Consider the following 25,582-nt stretch of genomic DNA (forward strand, 5'->3'; position numbering starts at 1 on the left):
ACTGACTGAATAGTGGGAAACCATCTGCCTGATTTTACCTTCCTCAGCACCTTTAAAAATTTTCCCAAAAATTTTGGAATGCAAACATATCACACTTTTTTTTAAACATGCTACTCACTTCAAACTCCCGAAAGCTCCCCTAACTATCTCGCTCACACTCACTAGTCAATCACTGTTAAGTCACTCATACCCATCCAGTCCCAGTTCCCCTTTCTCACTCATTCAGCCGTTGTCTCTTTGTGTCTCTGTGTCATTGTCTCCTGTGTCACAGCCACAGTCCCCTTTGTTCTGTCCTACTGTCACTGTCACTGTCTCCCTCTTGCTGTTTCTTACTGCTAATTCCTTCCTACTGCTGCTGCTGTCTCTTCTCACTGTCACAATTTCTCTCTTCCTGGTCATCATTGTCATAAACTTTGTGTCTCATTACCACTGGCTCTCACACACTTTCACTTTCTCTTTATTCCTTTCCCCTGACACTGTCTCCTTCACTCTTTTCCCAACACTGTTCTGTCACTGTCAACTATATTCTACTACCACTGCGTTTCTCTCGCACTACCTTTGTCTCCTTCACTCTTTCTATAACACAACTACTATCTACTATCTTCCAGTACTTATTACTTTTCGATGTATTTGTCACTGCCACTATCTTCCCCCTCTCACTATAAAAAAGCATGAATATGTTTGCATGCCAATTTTTTTAAAGGTGCAGAGAAAGGTACACTAAGGCAGCTGGTACTCCACTTCATTCAAAGTCTTGTAAATAAACAAGAACACACTGACAATTTTCTGTGCTCTGATGGGAACATCTTTCTGGTGGATCCATTCTTTTCCCTACTACAGCGGGGCATGTGACTCATACGAAATGTATGGGTCAGAACAATTTTGCTAGTTTGTGCATGTGAAACTGAAATAACGCAAAACTAATTTTATACCTCACAGAAGATTTCACTCGCTATAAAAATTGCATGTGCTTTAGTATTACAAAGTGGGGTTCCATTTTCACCTCAAACTGGATTTCACATGCATATTTTATATTTACAAGTTAGTTAACTTTCAAACTCTGTATCTCAGAAATGGATAAATATATGAAGAATATTTTCAAGGTTGTCCAAATTTGGGATCTTAGGAATATATTGTACAAATTTTCAGCCATTTGTTGTGCATAGCCGTCTTGGAATCTTCATCTGGATTTTGGTCTACTGACGACGACAAAAATATAGTAAAAAAATAAACTTTTGTGCGGTTTTCCAAGGAAATGCCCGTAAACTAATTTTTCAATATGTCCGTTCAAGCCCTCCATTGACCAAATAAAATACGAAAAGAACCAAATGATTTGCTCCATTTGCCTAAGCAGGAGGATCTGTGTATTATTCATACTTTGACACTGTCCTGTAGGACAGTGACACTAAAACGATCCTTCTGTTGGGTATACAAATGGTTCCTGGCCAAAGGACTATCCAAAACACTTGACCTATCTTTTTTATCATCAACAGAACCCAAGGTACGAGCACTAGCAAATCCCATTTTTGTGTGTGTGGCATTTTGTAACTTATTAGGTACGCATGCTTTGTGTGTGGCATTTTGGAACATATTAGGTACAGATAGTTACACACCTTACAGAGTAGATGTTGAGCCACAGACAAGAGAGACTGCTATACATTAGAGCTTTTGGCTAAAAGACCTTCCTCTAAAGTAGAAAAACACACACACACACACACACACACACACACACACACACACACACACAAAGATGAGTATCAATCTATTCATTTCACAATAATTTAGTTATTCGATTCTGGATTTTCCTTTGTTTCATTCAAGATAATATATCATGATGCTGTAATTTCAAAATTAGTAATGTTTATGTTTTTCATAGAATTTCATGGAAGGTTTATGAAAGATTTTCCACGTACAGCTAGCTCTCAATGTAATTGAGAAACAAATATTTTGGCACTATTCTCACAACAGATGTTGTTTACCATCATTCTGTTTCAGAACACACGAGATTCCTAAATTCCAATACTGGTGTTGGCAGACAATCACTGGTGTAACTGGAATCCTTCTGACACTGCTCCTTGCTCTGGTCTGCATCTTCTCCACAAGATATGCACGGCAGCATCTGTATAATGCATTTTGGTTGATACATTCACTTTATCCAATTTTCTACATACTTATGTTCCTTCATGGAATGGGACGGCTTGTACAGGTATGTGAATATTTATCACTGTTATTTAAAAATTTCACGTTACAATTGCTTATAAATGGCATGAAAATCTTACAGTAGTCTTTCAGCCCACAACTTCAGATAATGTCTGAAAATTAACTCGGTAATTACAAAACAAGAACATAGTATGTGAGAGAGACGCATACATGCTAGGCCTAAATGTCTCCGAGTATTTACTGCGAAAAGTTGACCCACAGCAGGTCTCATAAAAACAGAAAAGAAGGGCCATGAGAATTTTGTGTAATGACACTAAAATAACTCCCACCTGAGTACAACGACTTTATTGTTGAATAGCTTTAATGAGGTACTAATGGACAGCTTGAAACAAAAATAAGCTACATTACAGACTGATTGTAGAATATGAATGCTGCCACATGCCCTGAATCAGCTACAGGGTTTATTTCATTTATCATGTGGATAGGTTAGATTAGACTCAGCCTATAGTTTGTCAAAAAAATAAAATGCACGATATTTTTTGTACTCAATGTCATAACATTAATGAAACAGACATCTGAAACTTAAACTGTCACCATGAATTGCATCATTTAAGTAAACACAGTAACTGTTTCATATGCTAATGATAAATTGGCTCATGCAAAAATATCAAAGTATATTTTGTTCCAGGAACCATTTATGGTTTACTTCTTCATTGGCCCGTGTCTTCTATTCACAATTGACCGTTTCATTACGGTAGCCACTAAGAAAGTGGAACTTCCAGTTGTGAGAGCAGAATTGCTACCATCAGGTAACATAAATTTTTTTGACTATTTATTTCAATGCCAGAATTTGTGTCTGGGACAGTGTTATGCAAACATCTGAACAGTAAAGCAGCAGTTAATGTCACTTGCACATAACTGATAAACAGCACATTGTCCAAGTACAAGAGTTCCATGAGTCTCTCCCCAATTCCATTCAGTACCTTCTCGTTAGTTACATGATCTGCCCATCTAACCTTCAGCATTGTCCTGTAGCTGCACATTTCAAAAGCTTCTATTTTCTTCTTGTCTGAACTGTTTATTGTCTGTGTTTCACATCCGTACATGGCTATGCTCCATATAAACACTTTCAGGAAAGACTTCCTGACATTTACATTTTGATATTTAACAAATTTCTCTCCTTCAGAACAGCTTTTCTTGTCATTGCCAGTCTACATTTTATAACCTTTCTATTTTCAGCCTTCAGTTACTCAGCTGTCTAAACATCTACTACATTATTTGTCTCATTTCCTAATCTAATTACCTCACCATCATTTGTTTTATTTTGACTACATTCCATTATCTTTGTTTTGCTTTTGTTGGTGTTCATCTTGTATCATCCTTTCAAGACACTCAATTCTGTTCAGCTGATCTTCCAAGTCCATTGCTGTCTGTGACAGGATTACAATGTCATCAGCAAACCCCAAAGTTTTTATTTCTTCTCCCTGAACTTTAATTCCTACTTCAAATTTGTCTTTGTTCAGTGTACAGATTAAATAACATTAGGGATAAACTGCAACCCTATCTCTCTCGATTTCAACCACTGTTTCCTTTTCTTTCCCCTCAGCTCTGCTGTCCGATTTCTGTTATATGCAACCTTACCTCCCTGTATTTTACTCCTGCTATCTTCAGAATTTCAAAGAGTGTATTCCAATCAACATTGTCAAAAGCTTTAAGTCCCACCAGATACAAACATAGGTTTGCCTTTCCTTAACCTATTTTCCACGAGAAGTCTTAGTAGAGTCAATACTGCCTTTCATATTCCCACATTTCTCCGGAATCCAAACAGACGTTCTCTGAGGTCGGCTTTTACCAGTATTTCCTTCCTTCTGTAAAGAATTCGTGTTAATATTTTTAAATTGGTAGTTTGGTAATATTCACACCTGTCAGCACCTGCTTTCTTTGGAATTGGAATAATTATATTATCCATGAAGTCAGTATTTCGCCTGCCTAGTATTATCTTGCAGACCAGATGGAAGAGTTCTTTCATGGCTGGCTCTCCTAAAGCTATCAGTAGTTCTGACAGGATGTCGCCTACTCCTGAGGCCTTGTTTCAACTTAGGTCTTTCAGTGTTCTGAGTTCGTTAGCCCCTGTGCTGTCCATGATATACAGTATTGTCATCATAGATGTACAGTATTGTCATCATAGACGTACATTCAGTATACGTATATTCTTGACATTGGAGAATTTTCGAATGATTTTCAGGCATATTTCACCCCAACTACCATTGTAAATTCAAACTCGTACAACCATGACCACACTATAAAATGTTTCAGAATTACACACATACTAGTCTGATGAAAGAAACTACAATGCAATGTCTATAGCAGAGTCAGCAAAGGATGATTCCAGACAGCTATTTCACGCGACTAGCTCAACTAATCACATAATGCAATTTTGTACACCTGTACAGCAACACCTCAAGTGTTCTCACAGCTCTGTAGACAAAAATTGTTTTTGCCTGCAGACATTTGGGATGCACAAGGAAAAACCTGACAATATCACTGCCAGCTCTCAGGGATCATCTGTTCACCAACTCTAAGATAGTTGCATACTTTTAATGCAGCAATTTGTCTGCTGCTATATATGACTGACAACTCAACCTTTGGCAATGCCACATATTGTGCAGCAATGTGAAGCAAAGATCAGACTAGCTACTGTGTATATAGTGACATTTTCAACATAGAATGCAAAATAATGTACTATTACACCTCTTATTTGCTAGAATAAGAGCTCAAACTGAAACAAATCACTCTTATTTGCCTCCCAGCATTCCACAAGAAGCAGCTGATAATACTGTATGTGGAATGCATATTTGTTTATTTATTCTGCATAACCACAGATACTTCTTTAATGTTCCAGATGTGACACTCCTTGAATTCAAAAAGCCAACTGATTGTGAATACAAGTCTGGACAGTGGTTAAGATTGGCATGCCCTGCACTTAATACAAGCGAGTATCATCCATTCACCATATCTTCTGCACCTCACGAGACAAATCTGACTGTGCACATTCGAGCTGTTGGCCCTTGGACTCAAAACATACGTTCTCTTTTCGATGACTGCCTTTCTCACGAAAAGCCGCTGCCTAAGGTAAGGAGCTAAATACTATTGTCTCGTATAGTTAACACTGAAGCGAATTACTGAAATATGTCTACATAGCACACAATGTCTCAAAATAGTCACCGTCTACTGTGAGGATCACGAGGAATATTCTCAATGAATAATACAAACATCTTAAACAGTTTTGACTCTTTCAAAATAACGTAAAGTTCCTTAGTCATTCCTTTGAGAAAACACAATTTATAAAGGCTGCACTCATGTGCAGATTTGTCAGAAGATCTCAATATAGCACTTTCTTTCAATTGCTTCTTTACCTGTTTCACAATCATGTCTCTGATCAAGGACCTCACACTGCAGCCCTGCACTGTTTCAACAATACTCAGCTAGACTATAATCTATCTCAAAAGGCCTCAGAGTGCCAAATGGTACTGACCCACCACCGTGTCATCCTCAGCCGATAGCCATCACTAAATGCGGATATGGATGGGCCTGTGGTCAGTACACTGCTCTCCTAGCCTTTGCAATCTTTTGTGACCAGAGCCGTCACTTCTCAATTGAATAGCTCCTCAATTGCCTCACAGGGACTAAGTGCAGCCCACTTGGCAACAGTGCTCGGCAGACCTGGACGTTCTCCAGTTCTACTGCTAGCCAAGGGCTTAATGATCTGATGGGAACCGATATTACCACTGCAGAGAGGGCATTGGTGTTTTGACTGCACACAGAGGGAATTGGAATTGTTAACTGCGAACACCTTGGTGGAATAATAATAAACTGACACTCCACTATCTCCATGCCTATGAGATATATTAATTAAAATTTCATCCTAATGCAAGCTTATTTTCAATATTTTCATTACAGAAAAGAGCCATCCCAACAGGTGAATAATGGTGTGAGTTCATGATGGTTATCAGATGAATCCAAGGTCACCGGACCCTTCCATGTGGAGATTACAACACGGCATATCCTGGGGACATGCAAGTGCCATTTATTGCTATCCTTTGGACTTTGAGGAAGATTAAATCACTGGCACAAGCATGTGCAATACTGCAGAATAAGTGATCAGATGGACTCAGGAAAACAGTATGCAGTCATTCCAGATGGAGTAAACCATGAGAAGATGGTTGAATTGTTCAACTGACTCTGACGAGTAGACAGATGATGAGAGCTGAAATCTGGGCAAATGTTAGAGGCAGAATGTCGCCCAGTCTATTGGGAATATTTTACTGTAAACTGGGTATAGATATCAAGTATTTTTTACCACTAACACCATACCAATGGCCTTACCAAGTTGATAAAACCGGCTCCCACCCGATCACTGAAGTAAAGCAAAGTTGGGCCCAGCTAGTATCTGGATGAGGAAACTGGATACTGTTAGTTTCAAGGACACACATGTTGCTGAAGTGGTGTCCAACTGAAAGACTCACACCAGGCCATCATGCCACACAACACTTTTTTACCATGCAAAAGATGAATGAGAATATGTTGCATGGGTAGAGGCAGTGTAAACTGGGAAACTGAGTGGCATTCTGGAGTGTCGAACATTAGTTGATTGTCTGACTGTCACCAACTTTTCATATAAGTTCTGGTGAAAAGTCATAGGAAGCAGCAATTCACAAGACTCGTATCTCTCAAACTCTTCGAGTCATGAGGTGTAAAGCAGGTAAGTGTGGGTGTGGCAATAGAACTGATTTGGTTATCACTGAAGAGAAGCTGAGTACTGTCCAGAATGGTGAACCTAGTTGTCATGCCCTTAATGACCAGGGTCAAAATGCCATATTCCAACAGGATAATTCAAGACCTCACACTCCAGTTCACACAATAAATGCCATTGCTGTATGTACAGAGCCTTGACTGGAGAGTCAAGACCTCTGATTTGTCACCCACAGTGTGTGTCTAGGATGGGGAGCCAATGGGAAGATACACATTTTCAGACTGGTCTGACACAGCAAGTGTTTCAGGTATTGTTAAGAAATGTTTTGATATGATATTCAGAAGCTACTTGCTTCCATTTCACAATGAATACAAAAGTGTATTCATGCCCAAGACGATCAACACCTCATACTGACGTTGAAGATGATAGACATCAGTTCCAATGGAATGAAAGTTTAATCATTTAATTCCCAGGGCATGACGATAAATATCAGGCTGGTACTTCATGGTGTAACACTTCCCACTTCCGTAAGTGCATATAATTTAAAGAAAACCTGATTCATTACAACCTCTCACATACTGGTCTGTGTCAGCAGAAACAACCAATTCCCAGATGTTGGTTTTGACCTATGATGTGATGATGTTTCAGTAATGTGATGTGATTTAACAAAAGTGCAAACATACACAGAACAGACCAATGACACTGCTTCTGCATTATTCTTTCAGATGTTAGTTCTGGTGACAGACTGATTTGTAATGTAGCCCAAGGTCTATATTAGTTTGGAAGATGACAGTCTGGTTACAAATTGACAAAGCCGGCAAATGTGATATTTTGCGATTTACTATAATTCTTCTTTTGTCACATATTTCGCACACAATGGATTTCAGTAAGTATTCTATCCCATCATTTTGATGATATCATAGACCAAAGCAGACTGGTGGTATCGGTGGGTTTGATATTTCCACCTGAAGAATACATTAACATTTTCAGTTCTGCCTTCATAGCACACATATCCAGACATGTCAGTGAAAAGCTTAACAATCATCAGTACAGTACACATATTAATTTCATCAGTATTTGTAAAATTGTTGGGACAGGTAAAATAAACCTAATTTGAAATACAGTTTTACCAGGTCACATGATCGATTTAAGTTATTTCTTCATGTTTTGCAAGCATGAAAGCTGAACAACAAACAATATAATTAAATGGGTGTTTGTCTGCACATTCATTCATTAAATCCTCAACTAAATTGTCATGTAGTGATCTTGAAAGACACCAGAGCAAAAAAAAGTGGGAGGAAAATGCTCAAGGCAAATACCAAGAAAATTATGAATGGGAATTGTAAAGTAGAGGTCAGAAATACCTCAAACAATGTATGCATGAAGCAACTGATACCTTTTGTATACTATTTCTTGATTCTGCACTCAGAAGGATGCTGTGAGTGAACGTTTGTTCTAGAATGCTGGTAATGGGGATGGGAACAACTAATTACATGAGAAGGGGGCCTGAGATGGGTGTTGGAAGCATAGCTCCACCTTCTTTGTGCAATGCTTGCATTACCCACAAACGTGCTTCACACTACGAATTTACATTTCTAATTGTTTTTCGTACTTCACTACATATGATAAATTTCTTTTCTAAGGAGTCAGAGGTAGTGTGTGTGATAGTCCAGAAATTGCTTCACCTGTATTACTGATCACCCAAAAGAAGAGAGAGAGGTATGCCCCAACTGTACAACATGGCATTTATTTACATCACAGTTACTACAACACTGCATTTAGAACTATTATTGTTATATTACCTAGGTTGGCAGTAGCTAAACACAATACATTAACCACTAGGAGATCAAATTTTTCAGACTTCTACTAATTCAGAGCCAAGAGGCAACGGAATCAAGAAATTGTTTACAAATGTAATACCACAATTGTGTCACACCCAGAAATCCAAAAAGGTTATTACACTGCTACTCTGCATTACCTGCATATTTATTTTGGCAACATGTCCCTCCATACTATCCTATACTTATTGGAGTACATCTACAGTGATTGACTACAATACATTATTGTGTAATTATCTGTGATAGTGTATCATAAAACATTAATTAAATGCCCAGTGCAGCAAGACATTCATAAGTAGCTGCTCCACATTAGAATTATCACAAATCATGAAGCAGAAATGCCTCATCAAGCATTAATTGAATATTATAGAATTGTAACCTCTCTCTGGACTTTTGTGTTTACAGACTGGCTACAAAGAACATTATTCATAATTTTAAGTGGAAAATTAAAAAGTATTTATGAAACACACATTTATAAACAATAAAACTAAACTAATACACACATATCATTTGCCACATAATTTCACGTACTTTGTCTTTAACATAGAGGCAATTGTCATACCTGGACACCAACTAAACAGCTCCACCTCATGCTGTGCAGGTGCTTGGTGGTTCACAGAAATATGTGGAAGGTCCTTAACTCAAAAAGCATCTACCATCAAAATGCTTCCTGATATCTTAAAGTCAGAAGACATCTTTTCTATTTTTGCATTTGTGAAGATCAGGGTTACAATCCCTCAGTGACATGAAGATTTGTTCCACTTTTCTTAAGCATTCATCACCTCCTCCTCATATTAATATCGTTAATAAATCCTTCATTACAAGTGGCAAAAATATGCAGACTTACTCCATAGGATTTAGTTGAGTAGTTGAAAGGCACAGAAACAACATTAGTAAATTTTCTGATTTTCCAACCAAACCCAAGAATTGGTTCCAAAGGAGCACCCTCCTTATCAGCAAATATCATCCCAGGTTGAAGCAACTGAACCTTCACCAGAACTTGGTCTGTTTATCATTTCCCAGAAATGAGTAACATCCTATCACAATCCTTTCCATTTCTATCAACATATAAAATATTCTGGGCCATCCATATGCCACACACACTACCAACTCCCTGAATACATTGGTCATGTCCCTATGGAAGACCCTGGTTCTACCTCAACTCCACCAAACCACATACAATTCTATTCATGCTAGGGACACACATGAAATCAGCCACATCATCTATCAGGTCTCCTGCACAGCCCTGTATGTGAACATGACCATCATCCATCTGTCCACCCAAACGGATGTCCATTGACAACAGGCCAAAAGCAGAATTGACCACCCAGTGACAAACACACTGGTGGGCATAAACGCTCCATTTCAGCAGTTGCTTCACAACTGTGGCGTCTGGTTCCTTCCAATACCAGCTTCTCTGAGTTACATAGCTGAGAGTTGTTCTTGCAACAAATTCTTCAAAACAGTAATCTTCCGGCCTCAGTCTCTGCTAGAGCCTAGCACCAAACCCACCCCCACCTACTGCCCTTGAGATTAATTTCACCCATCTTACTTGTACATCCTCTTTCCTGCAGTCTCTTCTTCCTCTGTTGTAACACCCCCCACTCCCCAAAGCTACTATTCCACATAATTGCGTGCTGCATGCAGAATGAGCTTACCAGTGCCAATGCTACAATCTTGTCCTGTGTACCTGCTGCCTCACCCTCCCAGCCATCAGATGCCAGTCTCCAACACTCCCTCTCACTCTCCACCTCCTCTCCTCTCCTCTTTTACACCAAACACAACACCTCATCTCAGCAGCAACAGCACCACGTAGTGAACAAGTAAAATATACCGGTAGCCATACAGTAGAGAGAGAGAGAGAGAGAGAGAGAGAGAGAGAGAGAGAGAGAGAGAGAGAGTTTATTCCTTAAATTACAAACAAAACGCACAAAATGAATGACTAGCATGGTATGACTTGTCAATCCTACACACAAAACTGTACTATTTTGATGAGCAGCTTTATCTTTATTAGTTAATCTTCTGTTTGTTGATAATTCTTCCGGGTTATAATCATTGTATAATCTTTTGTTTGGTTAGGCTCTACTGAGTGCTTTTTTTAGAAATAGAACAATTGCAGTTTCAGCTAAAAGTGGTAGGCATGTATGTCATTATGTCATATTTTCACTATGACAAGCCATTGGCACGAGCGAAATTCAACTCACCTATCTCTCTGAAGAATAAATGTTTAAGTATTTTTGGAAAGTAAGAATGTCAAAGGAAACATATACTGTAATGCTTTAAGAACTTTCTCAATTACATTGGCCAATGTCAGCTTTTGTAAGCCTCCACATTCATAGCCAAGTGCAATAGTAGGCCTATTACAATAATTCTTATCATTGTATTTATTTAATTGTAACTATGGGTATTTGCTCTGGTGCATGCATGTTATGTCAAATTGTTTATCGAGAAATGAGTTTCTTGTCTTTACAGTGTAGTGTTCTCCATATAGTAACATTCACTTCAGATTTTGCATATACTTCTAAATGCTCCTTACAGTAGCATGAAAAGCCTGTCACTCTTTAAGCTATACACAGTCTTTGGATGCAGTGTTATGTGTGAATGTGATGCTGGAAGTTGCTAGGAGGAGAGGGCTCATCCTTGGGTGTGACTGATGCGTCATCCTCACTCACATCTGTATCTGATGGATTGTTTGTTTTTTTTTTTTTTTTTTTTTTTTTACAGTGGAATAATGTGCTCCTTCAAACTGAATGATTCAATAACAGATTATTTGCACAGATAATTACCAGCTAGAAGCTAGTATCTACATAATTTCACTAACTTAATAAAGTTTGTTCATTCGTTCAGCCACTGAGATATGGGGAAACAAAAATGTGTATTATCATTTTTTATCAATTACATGTTTTATGTACTATTTGTGCAATAGTGTATATATGACAACAAAATGCCTAGCCCGTTTTTGCTATAAAAAGCAATACAATGGATGGTAAGGTAGCAACTACGTCGATTTTACATCCATTTTCTGATGTACATGTACTTCTAAAAAGTGAAAATGTCTTTTTATATCATTAGAAATAGTTGGCGACAATGTTTCTGTACCAATTTTATCACATCATCATTTAGTTAACATTGTGAACATATGAATATAACAACAACAACAACAACAACAACAACAATAATAATAATGAAGATAATGATAACAACACAATATTCATTATTAATTCTTACTTGAAGGTATTGCACTGGTTTCTACTGTTTTTGATCACTGATCCTCTTTTTGTGTGTTTAAACTTTACAAAAAAGTAAGAAAATGCAATTCGGTTTTCACAGGTGCACATCGAGGGACCATTTGGCGAAAGTCATCAAGACTGGTACAGATACGAGACAGCTGTCCTCATTGGAGGTGGAATTGGAGTTACACCATTTGCCTCCATTCTTAAAGATATTGTCTTCAGAGCTAACTCTAACCGTTTTTCAAGCTGTAAAAAGGTAAGTTTCATTGTCTTACAACACTTCATATTCAGGCTTTTCCTTGAGTAATTGTTTTTGAATTTGATGATCATGTTGAATTTCCTTAGTTGTTTTTTTACATACTGACTTCTCTGCCAAAATGGGAGGAGTGGAAAGTTATGTTTGGGGGTCAAGATAACTCGCGGAATACACATTACTTGAGTAGGCAGCTGGATCAAGTTTGGTAGATCCTACAAAATTTCATTGAAGATCAATGCTGAAGAGGTGGTCATCTTATGGAGATCGCATTGGGACTTGTGTTACTGGGTGGATGACAGTAGCATGTCTCAAATAATGTAATACTCGAGACTGGAGAGTGGCCACTTCACACGTGCAATATTACTGGTACTATAGTTCATGTCATGTAGAAAGGCTGCTCAATTTGAAGGGGTTCTGCACTTTCCCCACCATTAATGGCTAACAGTCAATAAGGTTCATTTTCACTCCAAGCGGCTAGCCACGAGTTACACCTAGACTGCGAGAATCTCTCTTCCACATGTAGCACTGTTTCCGTACTTCACGGCAATACAGTTCAATTCACAGAGTGACTGAATCATTGATTCAGAAGTCAATGTTATTTCCTTGTAGTAGTATAGCTGTGAATGTGTGTCTGTAAATATTTTATCGAGATTTCCAAATAAATGTGTTAGGTGATGGCAATAAATGTAAAGTACTTCACAAGAGGTGAGTAGGTTTATTTACTGTGTTTATAAAGTTTTCAAACATGAATCTGACAGCGGGACTCCTGCTTTCGACATTCTGAAGACACGAGAACGATCTGCAAAAGCATGTGTTGGCAAGGAAACTATACAGAGAATAGTAAGCTAAAGCGCCAGAGCTGCAGAAACCCCAGGAAAATTTGGTTCCCTGTCACCTGGAAAGCACTGAAATCTTAAGAAACCTAAAAACACAAGTGAATAGTTTTGAGAATGATATTTTGAAGTGCTCCATGTTTGAAATGTATATAAGTAGTGAATAGCTTACATTACAAAATCTTGTCACAATTTATGCATGAGAAAATTAGCTTCAAAGATAGCACTTCATCAATACAAAGAATTCTAAAAGACATCGGTTTCAAATATGTCAAGAAGAAAGTTTCTAATTGAAAGAAGTGGGGTAAGTGCAACACAAACCACATCCCTCAAAGATCCAAGATAGAAGAGTAAGGGGTAGTTCAACAGTGCATTACCTTGAGGAAATGTGGGTGAATCAGAATCATTCGATTAATACCTGTGGGAAAATGAGTGATGGTACCGGCAGTTTTAAAGTTGCCAAAGGAAAATGTTCTCCGATATTCATTCTGCATGCTGGCTCTTCTTCTGGTATTGTTACTAACTGTAAACCTGCATTTAGGTGCAAGAAATACAGCAAAGACAACTATGCAGAAATAAACGTTGTCAGTTTCAAGAAATGGTTCATTGAACAATTCTTGCTATACATTGCTTCACAGTAGGTCAATGTAATTACCATTCCAGCTATCATTCAGCTGTTACTTAGAAAACACCAAGTACAAGCACTGAAAGCAGAGATTGTGCTTAAAAATAAAAATATTTCGCACTGTGTAAGCCAGACTCATGCCGAACTCTTGCAGCTGGATATTTTATACAAGTCACATGTGAGAATGTAGAAATTTGACTTTCTTGAATCTCGTTTCATGCAAGCAGGAACTAGTGGCTGATGAAAGTGCTCACAACCAGAAATAACTTGTGATTAGTGTTACTGCTGAAGGAACTGGAGCGTGCCTAAAATAAGAAAGACGAAAGAGAATCTTCTAAGAAAGGTAGCAATAGAAAGGTAGCAATCTGGGAACCTGGCTGGATATTATTGCAGTAGCCACCAGAAAGATCGCGGGAGGCGCACATTGGCATGGCGCGTCACAGACGGTAGTTGCTGCAAGTAGAGTCCCGTCCACCAGAGGGCACGCGAGAATTCGGACGCGACCTCTGCCGGCATAACAACAACAACTCCGGCAGCACGGGCCGTGCCCAGTCAGTTAACATCGGGCATGCTAGGACACAGCCCGGTCTACGCTAAGTGAAGTGCGACGTAAACGTGAACAGTGTTACTACACAACTGGCGACGAGTAGGGTCGTTCTTTCGCGTGTTGCGTCGTCGTTCCAGTTTCACAGCTCCTCCACAGCATGGAGGATTTGGTGCGGGTTTTGGTTGCACAGCAGACGGAGTTCATGGCCACCATGAAACAAGTGCCTCCGGCGTTGCTCTCCACGCCGTCTGCTCTGGCGCAGTTCCATCCTCCCTTTCCCCCGTATGACGAGACGGCGGAGGATTGGGACACATATGAACATCGCCTTCGGCAGCATTTCCAGGCATATCATGTTGCCGATGCGGAGGTATGTCGTGCTCTCTTCTTGTCTTGGATATCTCCCTCACTGTATCAAGTTTTGCAGCAGCTAGCGCCGTTGCAGGAACCCTCGTCCTTGTCTTTTGACGCATTGTGTTCATTGCTGTCTTCTTATTATCGCCGCCACACGCATGTTGTGGCAGCCAGGGTTGAGTTCTATCAATGCAAGAAACAGCCCCCTCAGTCTTACCGTGTGTGGGCCGCTACTCTGCACGGTCTTAGTCGCAAGTGTCATTTTGTCACGGAGCAGTCGCGAAAGTCGTATGCCCACGTTATGGTACGCGACGTCATTGTTCGTTCGGCCCCTGATAGGGAGGTCCGGCAACGGGCCCTGCAGTTAGAAGACCCTTCCCTCGAGGAAGTCCTGTCCATTGCTCAATTGTATGAAGTCTCTCACGCAGCAGGTCAACAGCTGGAAGCGTGGTGCGATGTCGCGGAGGTTCAGGGCGGCACGGCCGCATCCACTGTGTCCAGGGTGGACGAAGTGCAAGCAGTACAATCCGGCCGTTACGGCCGCTCCCGCACGGCGCGTAGACAGAATTCCAGCCGCCAGCCCCTGTTGCCGTCCTGTGCGTCGTGCTATATACATCATGATCGGTCAGAGTGCCCCCAGCGTTGGGCCGTTTGTTGCAAATGTAATAAAAAAGGTCACATTGCTAAAGTTTGCCGCTCAGCCTCAAAAGAATCGAAGGAAGCAGGTACAGAGGACATGGACGTTGACATTCAGGAAGTTTCATCGGGCCAGGCTCCCGACGCACCGGCACGCAAACTCTTTATCGAGGTGTCGGTTCGGTCGCGCCGGTTACAACTGCAAGTAGATACGGGTACGGCAGTTTCGTTGTTGAATGCACAAACTTATTCAGACCTTGGATCGCCCCCGTTGGCGCCAGTTTACCGGCGTCTACGCGGTTATGGTAAACAGTTCATTCCCCTACTGGGTCAATTCACTACCGACGTGACTTACAAATCAGTCACTCGGCCTATTACTTTTATTGTTGTCAGTGATGCGAGCTCCGCTAACCTTTTTGGCCTGGATGCCTTTCAAGCTTTCGGTTTTTCTATCGCTGACACCATACAGTTGGTCTCCGAAGACGTTCCCTATCAATCATTGGTATCTTTGATCTCAGACTTTCCAGATATTTTTGAGGAGGGCCTGGGGCGTGTTTCAGATTTTGAAGCTCACTTAACGTTGAAGGCGTCGGCTCGCCCGCGTTTTCTACGCGCGAGGCAGATCCCCTTGGCTCTCCGCCCTCAGGTAAAGGAAGAGCTAGACCAGCTGACAGCCCTAGGGGTCGTTCTTCCCATTTCTTCCAGTGAGTAGGCTTCGCCCCTCGTTATTGTAAGGAAGCCCTCGGGAAAATTACGTCTTTGTGGCGATTTCAAGGCCACCATTAATTCCCAATTGGTGGTGGACACCTATCCTTTGCCTCGTGCTGATGAATTGTTCTCTGCCGTGGCAGGAGGCCAATATTTTTCGAAAATCGATCTGTCGGAGGCTTATCATCAGATACCACTTGATGAGGACTCCAAACGGCTGGCAGTCGTCAACACCCTGTTTGGCCTTTACCAACACCAGCGGTTGGCCTTTGGAATATCCAGTGCCCCGGCGATATTCCAGCGTTATATTGAGCATGTCACGTCGACAATCCCTCATTGTATTAATTACCTGGATGACATAATTGTCACAGGCCGCAGCACGAAGGAACACTTGCACAACCTTCGCACCCTCTTTCTCAAATTCAGGTCTGTGGGCTTGCGTTGCAACCTGCATAAGTCAACCTTCTTCCAACCGTCCATTGAGTATGTGGGCTACACCATATCTCGGCACAGCATCCAGCCACTAGGAAGTTTGGTCCAAGGTATCATCAACCTTCCTCGGCCCGCTTCGCTGAAAAAGTTACAAGCTTTTTTAGGCAAGATAGCCTATTACCAACCACCGGTTCATTCCCAGGGCTTCCACTATAGCCCACCCCCTGTACTGCCTTCTGCACAAGGGTGTTCCTTTTGATTGGTCGCCTGCATGTGAGCGAGCGTTCACCTCGTTGAAGGGCCTCCTCACGTCAGCCCCTTGTTTGGCTACTTTTGATCCCCATAAGCCGTTGGTCCTGGCTACAGATGCTTCGCAGTATGGGGTGGGGGCGGTCCTGGCCCATCGCAATGCAGATGGTTCCGAGCAACCACTGGCGTTTGCATCTAAAACGCTTAGTCCCGCGCAGGCCCATTACTCCCAGGTGGAAAAAGAGGCTTTGGCCATTGTCTACGCTGTTACCAAGTTTCACCCTTTCTTGTATGGCACGAAGTTTCAGTTAATCACTGACCACAAGCCGTTAATATCGTTATTTGGCCCCGCCTCTCAGATTCTGGATAGGGCGGCCCACAGACTACAGCGCTGGGCCTTGTTCCTCTCTAAGTACCATTATGACATTCATTTTCGCCCTACAGGACAGCATGCCAACGCCGACGCTCTTTCCAGTCTTCCGGTGGGCCCGGATCCTACGTTCGATCGAGAGGAGATTATGTGTTTTCATTCGGATGTGGCATCCCGCCAAGCGGTTGATGGCTTCCCGATCACTAGTTCTCGAGTCGCCAGGGAAACGGCGGCTGACCCGGTTCTCCGGCAAGTAGTTCGCCTCATTCAGCAGGGGTGGTCATCCCGCCCTCCGGGCCGGGCCTCGGACCCTCTTCGTAATTATTTTCTTCTACGAGACCGCCTCTTGGTCTTGGAAGGAGTTCTCCTTCTGGCTACCGATGATACAGCTCCTCGTGTGGTTGTTCCTGCAAGTTTACGAAGGGAGGTCCTCACGTTATTACATGCGGGGCACTGGGGTGTTTCCTGTACTAAAACCTTGGCTCGCAGACATGTGTACTGGCCCGGTATTGACAGAGAAATTGAGCACTTGGTGGCCGCCTGTTCCCAGTGTGCGAGCCAACAAGCATCTCCCAGGGCAGCGTTCTCTTCATGGCCGCCGGCAACCCAAGCATGGGAACCTGTTCACATCGATTTTGCGGGCCCGTTTCTCAATGGCTTTTGGCTCATTGTCATTGATGCTTATTCCCGATTCCCATATGTGGTTCGCTGCTCCTCAACCACTTCAGAAGTTGCAATCCAGGCACTAGCAAAAATCTTTTCTGTGGAAGGTATGCCAATCACCCTGGTCTCGGACAATGGACCGCAGTTTATTTCGCAGACCTTCCAGGATTTTTGTAGGCGCTTCGGTATTCGGCACGTTTACTCTCCCCCCTTCCATCCACAATTGAATGGGGAAGCCGAGCGCATGGTGCGCACATTTAAGATGCAGATGAAAAAGTATGTGCACGAATTTTCTGCGGAGGAAGCATTGACGTTTTTCTTGACGGCATACCGGACCACACCAATGGGAGAACGCAGCCCCGCAGAGCTCCTCCGTGGGCATCAACCTAGGACTCTGCTGCACCTCCTCCGGCCTGGTCCTCGCCAGTCTTCGCAAAACGGAGTACCTGGCTTTCCACTGGGTATGTCTGTCTGGGCCCGTGGGTTTGGTCGCAATCCACGTTGGATACCGGCGGTGGTCCTACGCCGAAATGGCCGCCGGCTCTATACCTTGCAGGCGGGGGACCGGGTGGTACGTCGTCGCCAAATCAGCTACGTCCACGTTCGGGCACCCACCCTCCGACCTCTCGGGACACCGGCTTCCCCATTGCCGGCACCTGTGTTGGTTTCACAGGGGACGTTACCCCGTCTCCTCGCTGTGACTCTGCCGCACTGCGATGGTTCTCAGCCTTGGCAGCCTCCAGTAGCTCCAGCACCGGCATCGCCATCGTTCGAGATGCCCCAGCGAGAGCCGGCCCCCCTAGCAGGCCCGGTTTCTCAGGAGGCTGGTTCACCTGTGGTCGTCCCTTCCCCTTCGTCCCCGCCACTGGGTCTTGCCCCCCCCCCTCCCCCTTGAAAGAAGTGTATAAGGTAGAACTGTGTAAGAATTGTGTAAACCAACACTATAGGCGACCGCCAATAAAGTATTGTTTCTACTATGTCCGTTGCTATTGGCTATTACCCACTTTGTTATGTCTATTGTTTTACAGGTACTGTGTGATTTTTCTTTCAAGAAATACATGAGTAAATAGCAAACAAACAGCCAGCGATTGCCACAGTTTTCTTCTTCTTATCGTTCATACTTTTTAATACATAAACTACTTTGAAAGTGCCAAAATGTACTAGAATAAATAAAATATCTATAAAACGCCGCACTGTACGAGCACCATAGTCCTGGGTCAATGGATAAACCACGAAAATCTGCCGCATTACACCACACAGAAACAGACCCGACTCGCATGCAGATCAATGAGACTAGATCTGACAGGCAGGGCCAGCAGATTAGTGGGAAACTATGGGCTTCAGATTAGCAGGCTCAATCCGCTAGAGATAAACACAGAAATAGCCTGAGATTTTGGCCCATCGTGGAAGTCCACTCGTGTGGCCAGTTATTCACATGTTACAGACACTATGTTGATGAAATGAAACCATGGTGATCAATCCATGCAACAGATAACGTGTTCAAATACTCTGAGAATCAATATTAATGAGGACAGGTGGCAACTCAATGTAAAGATGATCACTGAGGCACAGATAGGCACACAGAAAAGATAATCACTTTCTCACAACTAAATTTTTGACTACAGCCTTTGTCAGAAAGTGAGAGCGCACATACATTCCCACAATCACTCAGACACAACTCGTGCACACATGGCCCTGTCACCGGCTACTGCATCAACAGTCTCTGAAAATCAGATCCAAACAAACTGCTTCTCATGCCTCTCTACCTCTTGTTGGCAGCTGCTAGGCTACGGGCAAGAAGTGGTGGCAGCACTGACTGCAAGCTGAAGGGAGTGGTAGAAAGGGGAGAAGCAGTAATAATGAGGGAATAGGGAAGCGGAGCACGTACTCAGCTGCACCCAGCCACCAATGATGTGTGACATCCCAGTAATATTCCCCCGATTTCCAGAACTTGTGCACCCCCCCCCCCCCCCCCACAAACGCACACATAAAAATCCTATAAAACCATGAAAATCATGTTGTCGTCGTTGTCAAGTGTCAGACTGGTTTGATGCAGCTCTCTTTGCTACTCAATTCTGTGCAAGGCTCTTCATCTCTGAGTAACTATAGCAACCTTCATGCTTCTGAATCTGCTTATTGTATTCATCTCTTGGTCTCCCTTTACAATTATTGTATCCCTCCCCCTCCCCACACACTTTCCAACAATACTACATTTGTGATACCTTGAAGTCTCTTAACATATCATCAACCATTCCCTTCTTCTGATCAAAAAGTGTAAACAAAATAGCATTCTAAGAATGGTATGCGGGCTTCAAAATCAGACTTCACAGAGGATCCTGAAATTCTGTAAAGCAGCTCTGGTTTGCAAGTTGTGACAGCACCAACTCACAGCGTATACTGCTGCTCAATGTTGTACAAGGGTAATCCCAAAAGTAAGGTCTCCTCTTTGTTTATAAGTACATAGACCTGTTTATATTTACAATAGTTTACATCAGTTTACAGCTTGAACATTTAGCTATTTTTTTGACATAATCACCATTTCTGTCGATGCATTTTTGTAGATGCTGTGGCAGTTTTTGTATACCCTTGTCATACCAGCTCGCTGCCATGCTGTTCAGAAAGTTGTGAACCTCTTCTTTCACCTCATCGTCGGAGCTGAATCGCTTTCCGGCCAAATGTTCTTTTAACCTCAGGGTGTATACGGGGACAAGGAAAAAAAAATTCCCGAATTTCTCCCGGATATCCCGTTTAAAAAATATGCTTTTTCCCGGGCGAAAATACACTTTTTCCGTGCTAAGTGACAGTAGGTTTTCCGTAAATTTTCCCTCGGAACTGTAAAACTTATCAATCCTTTGAATGGTTAACGTTTTATACAATCGCGTAGAACTTCCCGGAAAAAAAGAAAAGACGGGGCAGAGAAGGTTTTTCTAGAGACTTAATAAAAAAAAGAAGTTTTGAAAAGACCTTTGATTTGCAGCAACATATACGCTGCATATTTTCGTATTACGAAAGTATAAATTCGAATTGCACCAAACACAGCGCGTTAGTTTCCGGAGCGTTGAAACCGAGGTTGCGATGTCCTTTTGTAAGCGAGTCATATCTCAAGCCACGAGATCTCGCCAGCCGATGACAGCAACTATTCAGAGCATAGGACACGTGTTATAGTCAGCCAATAGCAAAATCACTGGTTACGTAGCGCGAACACACAGGAGGAAAATTACATTAATGTGAACAGTACCATATATCTACAAGAAAAGCTAAGCTTTCACATATAATATTGGTCTCTAAGATTAACACGCTACAACAGAAGCTAAGCTTTCACATGTAATATTGATCTTTTTTTGCTTGTGTTATGCTTTAAGATACATCACACAAATGTGCCAGTAAATTTAAAATTATGACAAATGTCTCGGCTCGAAATTCTTGTAAGTGGCTGGTTCTCAAACTGTTCAGTTTCGAACGCTCTGTGATTTAGATATCCATCCCACTTTCTCACACGTAACATATTTCATCTTGCGTAAAAAGAAATTTACTTTGAAAGTAACGCTTTTCTATGGTCTGGGAGACGAGTCTTTGGTATTGACGGCTCGGTAGCGTCTTTCCGTTGCCTAGCGACTGCAGGCAGGCAGCCAATGACGGCCTGACTGAGCGGGTAGCAAGGGCCACGTTGCCGCTCTGAAACCCGGTCGCGCGCACTTGTGAAACTTACCAGTGTCTCGCGTGCAGGCGGTGTGATCGTTCGTCGTTTGTCTGAAGTTGAATTCGCAGTTTATTTCGTTTTTGTTGTTTTTAGTGTTTCTTTGTTTATGTTTCGTTGTAAACAATGTCTAGTGCGGCGGGTAGTACCAGCCCAACACAAGAAGTGAAATGGAGGAAGAGAAGTGTGCTACACACCCAGGCTCGTGAATTCGTGTGCTCTGTGAGGGATAACTTTGAGAAAGAAAAGGACAAAGGTGGGCCCTTAATTCCTGTTGTTCAGGTTGTGAAGAGAAATGCAGCAGCATTGAAAATAAGTAAGAACACTGTTGTAAAGATAGGGAAAGAACAGTATAGTGTAGATTGTGACGAGAGTGGCACAACAAAGCTGCACACACTAGGAAAGAAGCGACCGAGAAATAAGCAGGTGACAGCTTTGGACGATATTCAGAAAGACTCTATTTGTCATCATATATACAGCTATTATAAGAGAAGGGAACATCCCACTCTATCTAAATTACAGGTGTCGCTTCAGAAAGACGATCTTTTTAAAGGGAGCAAATTTTCATTGCGTACAGTGTTGAAAGACATAGGCTTCAGCTATTCACTGTTTAACGGACGCAAAATATTAATGGAAAGGACAGATGTAGTTGCATGGCGGTGCTGATTTCTGCGCAGGATCATGGGTGTGGAATTCGAAAGTATAGTGTGGTTAGATGAAACTTGGGTCAATGCCAGCCATTCTTTGCGTAGAGGCTGGAATGATGGAACGCCCGAGGTGGCAATGGCAGTGCCTGTTGGCAAAGGAGGGCGTATTATTGTCTTACGTGCAGGAACATCGAAAGGTTTTGTGCCAAACTGCTTGAAAATGTTTCGGTCAAAAAATACGGGAGATTACCATGAAGAAATGAACAGTGTAGTATTTCAAGAATGGTTCGAGACATCGCTTATGACGAATCTGACAAGTCCATCAGTGACTGTTATGGACAATGCGCCTTATCATTCCGTTTTTCACGATAAGGCACCAACCTTGGCAACAAAAAAAGACGATATCATTCAGTGGTTGAAACGGCGAAAAGTAGATTTCAGAGAAGATTTAAGGAAGGCGGAACTGCTCGAAATTGTGGCACAAAGGAAACCCCAATTTCCAACATATGTAATTGACGAGATTGCTAAAAGGCATGGGCATGAAATCGTTCGGCTTCCTCCATACCACTGTCACTTTAATGCAATTGAAGGAGTGTGGGCGCAGATAAAAAAATTACATTGCTGCAAACAATAAAAAATTCACGATCTCTGAAGTGGAAACTCTCCTTCCAGCAGCTATCAATAAAGTGACAAGAGAGACGTGGGCTAAAATTGTAAACAGCACTGCAAGTGCCATCAGAGAGGCGGCCAAAACCGAAGGGGTTGTGGAAGAATGCATCGAAAATTTAATTATACATCTGGCAGAGAGCAGTGATAGTTCGAGTAGTGCTGAGGAAGACAATGTCAAATCAGATTCTGACAGTGATGTGAGTGGTGTTTTTCCATTACAGTAACTACAACGTATTCAGGAATGTAAGGAGGGAGTTTGCTATCGATCTACAACCAGATCATAACTCTTAATACACTGACCAATTATTCTGTAGCTTGTAGTAGAACAAATTAATAATGCTAATACTTAACAATGGAAACCAAAACTGTTAATGTTCAACAACTTGCGAAAATAGTTTTCATTTCAGTTGTGAAGTTTAACAAATAACTTTATTATGTTTCAGCATCTTAGATACTTGTACTAAATAGCTCTTATCAGTTTTCGAGTTAATATATTTCAAGCATACTCTTTAAATAAATTCACGCGCACCAATACGACTTGTATTTTGTCTCGCTTTTATTTCTGCTGCTAGAGAATGCGTGTAGCAGACAGGGCGCCGCGTGCTGTGAGCCACGTTCGGCAACAGCGCCGTCTGCCCGCCGGAACTGTCAGTACCACTCGTCTCACGGACTACAACCACCGTTCGCAGTACTATCCGGAGACTGTTAGAAATAGGTTCGATTTCCCAGTTGCCAGAGAGCGCCAGAAAACAGACATCATTGTGCGTGTGCAACTGCAGTGGTATATAAAGCACTAAGAGAGCTTACATTACACCATAAAAGAAACAGGGCATCAGAGGATACTCCAAAGAGCATTGGATTTTCGTAAACCATACTAAAATGCATAATTCGGCTTGAGGTGCAAATTGGCTTTTTCCAGATTCACAATGAAGTAGGTCCCATCTGATATTAAGCTTTTCAGTGTGGTTTCTGGGATGTAAATTTTCTTGGAGTACCAGTACTCTACGATCTCATGTTTGGTTCTTTATTATGGCATAATGCCATACAGGGCAGAAGATGATAACGTGCACTTGAAATTCAGCGAACAGTTGGAACTAGCCAATACTCTAGAATGAAACACATCGTTTCAAATAAAATGATTGCCTCAGCGGAAAGATTAATAAAGCCAAATTTCTTTAGCAAACTTGCAAAAATAACTTCATTGTTCTGCAAGGCGATTAATGCTTGACTGCTACTAACTTGGAAATAAAATAAAATCAGAAAACTGAAATTAATACTATATTTTTGCCCTCCGTAATTATGTGAATGTATTTTAATTCACTTGATAGCTTAAGCCACAGAAATCCGTTTTGTTTTCATTTGACATGGGAGCTGTACACGAAGAGAAGCAGCGAAATCACTTAACGTAAACACGGGTCACGTGGAGACTGACCTCCTCCCCACTACTAACTCAGACAACTCTGTGCAAGCGCGAATCTGGCAACTAGGGCGCGCGAGAAAATTTTTTCTCGTTTACATCTGGCTGCTTGCTGCTACTACCGATACAGCTAGCAGCCAAACTTCAAATAGCGGGAAGCGGGAGAAGGTACTGCTTATTCGCGAGTCAACTGCGCATGCGCAACAGACCGCTGGCAACTGGTCAAACGAACCTAATGTGGTTAGTTGTGACGTCATGATCATAGCAAGCAGTTTATTGTTACGAAGAATTAGTCTGCGCCCTACGGCCTTTGGCATATTTTTGCTATTTGCAGACGCTTGTGCGTGCACGGTGTTTTGTTGTTGTATACTGCGCATTTCCTTTGCCACTAAAGTTTTATTTTTTTCCCCTCTCGTTTATATTTTATTGCTGCAGTATTTCTCCAGTAGCAGAATACAATAACATTCTTTGCTAGAGAATCAATTCTGCAGTCAAAATTACAAAAATTTAACTGAAAGCTAAAACAATGAAAAATTCCCGGAATTCCGAAAAATTCCCGGGTTTTTCCCGGTTTTCTCCCAGATGAAAAAATTCCCGGGTTTTTCCCGGGTCGTATACACCCTGAACCTAGGGAACAGGTGATAGTCACTGGGCGCCAAGTCAGTACTATAGGGTGGGTGGGTGATTATATGTTCCACTGAAACTGTTGCAGGAGAGCAGTAGTTTGCCAAGCGATGTGTAGGCGAGTGTTGTCATGGAGAATGTGTATGCCCTTGCTCAACATTCCTCTTCCCCGGTTCTGAATTGCCCGTTTTCTCCAGTTCTGAATTGCCCGTTTGAGTTTTTTCGGAGTCTCACAGTATCTGTTAGCGTTAATTGTGCTCCAAGCAATTCAGCTCAGACGACGAGGTGAAAGAAGAGATTCATAAGTTTTTGAACAGCATGGCGGCGAGCTGGTATGACATAGGCATACAAAAACTGCCACAGCGTCTACAAAAATGGATCAACAGAAATGGTGATTATGTTGAAAAATAGCTAAATGTTCAAGCTGTAAACTGATGTAAACCATTGTAGAAATAAACAGGTCTATGTACTCATATAAAAAATAGGGACCTTACTTTTGGAATTACCATTGTAGAAAGCTTGTCCAATCGATACAAACTCCACCTGTAAAAAGAAATTTTTCTCTGCCTCCCTAAATGATCTCCTCTTCTTTTTTCGAGTTTTCATTAACTGCTTTTGCTTCATGTTGTTACTTGCCTCTTCTTTCTTCTGGATGTCCTCTATCTTCCCATTTCATACAACAAAAACAGTCAAAATGTGGGCACTGAATAATATTTTTATTTCAAAAAATCAGTTTCAAAATACAATTACATAATATAATTCAAAGATTATCTCTATCTGTTGATTGCTGTTACTATGCCAACCAAGGATCACAGTTAACCACAAGATCAGCGATTTGTCGTAAATCTCTGGCAGGTGTGTTAACAATTCTCAA

The 25,582-nt window shown here is 41.8% G+C and overlaps 2 protein-coding genes across 8 annotated transcripts in view; one reads left to right on the forward strand and one right to left on the reverse strand.

Moving 5' to 3' along the window:
• Positions 1–25,582, reverse strand: part of LOC126412085 (GPI mannosyltransferase 2) — a 263,581-nt gene that overhangs the window by 195,324 nt on the left and 42,675 nt on the right. The window contains exon 1 of one of the 6 annotated variants that reach the window (XM_050081496.1): positions 20,191–20,455. The exons of the other annotated variants lie outside the window; for them this stretch is intronic. The gene's annotated coding sequence lies outside the window, so the exon portion shown is untranslated. Of the gene's footprint in view, positions 1–20,190; positions 20,456–25,582 lie in introns of those variants that run through there. 6 annotated transcript variants of the gene reach the window in all.
• LOC126412084 (dual oxidase-like) overlaps positions 1–25,582 on the forward strand; it is a 257,727-nt gene that overhangs the window by 193,317 nt on the left and 38,828 nt on the right. For both annotated transcript variants that reach the window (XM_050081493.1, XM_050081492.1), the window contains exons 26-29: positions 1,996–2,206; positions 2,849–2,969; positions 5,063–5,292; positions 12,082–12,240. In XM_050081493.1, coding sequence (XP_049937450.1) covers positions 1,996–2,206; positions 2,849–2,969; positions 5,063–5,292; positions 12,082–12,240 — 721 coding nt within the window. The remainder of the gene's footprint in view (positions 1–1,995; positions 2,207–2,848; positions 2,970–5,062; positions 5,293–12,081; positions 12,241–25,582) is intronic.

This window comes from Schistocerca serialis, chromosome 7, assembly GCF_023864345.2.
Source record: "Schistocerca serialis cubense isolate TAMUIC-IGC-003099 chromosome 7, iqSchSeri2.2, whole genome shotgun sequence".
NCBI classification, from domain to species: domain Eukaryota; kingdom Metazoa; phylum Arthropoda; class Insecta; order Orthoptera; family Acrididae; genus Schistocerca; species Schistocerca serialis.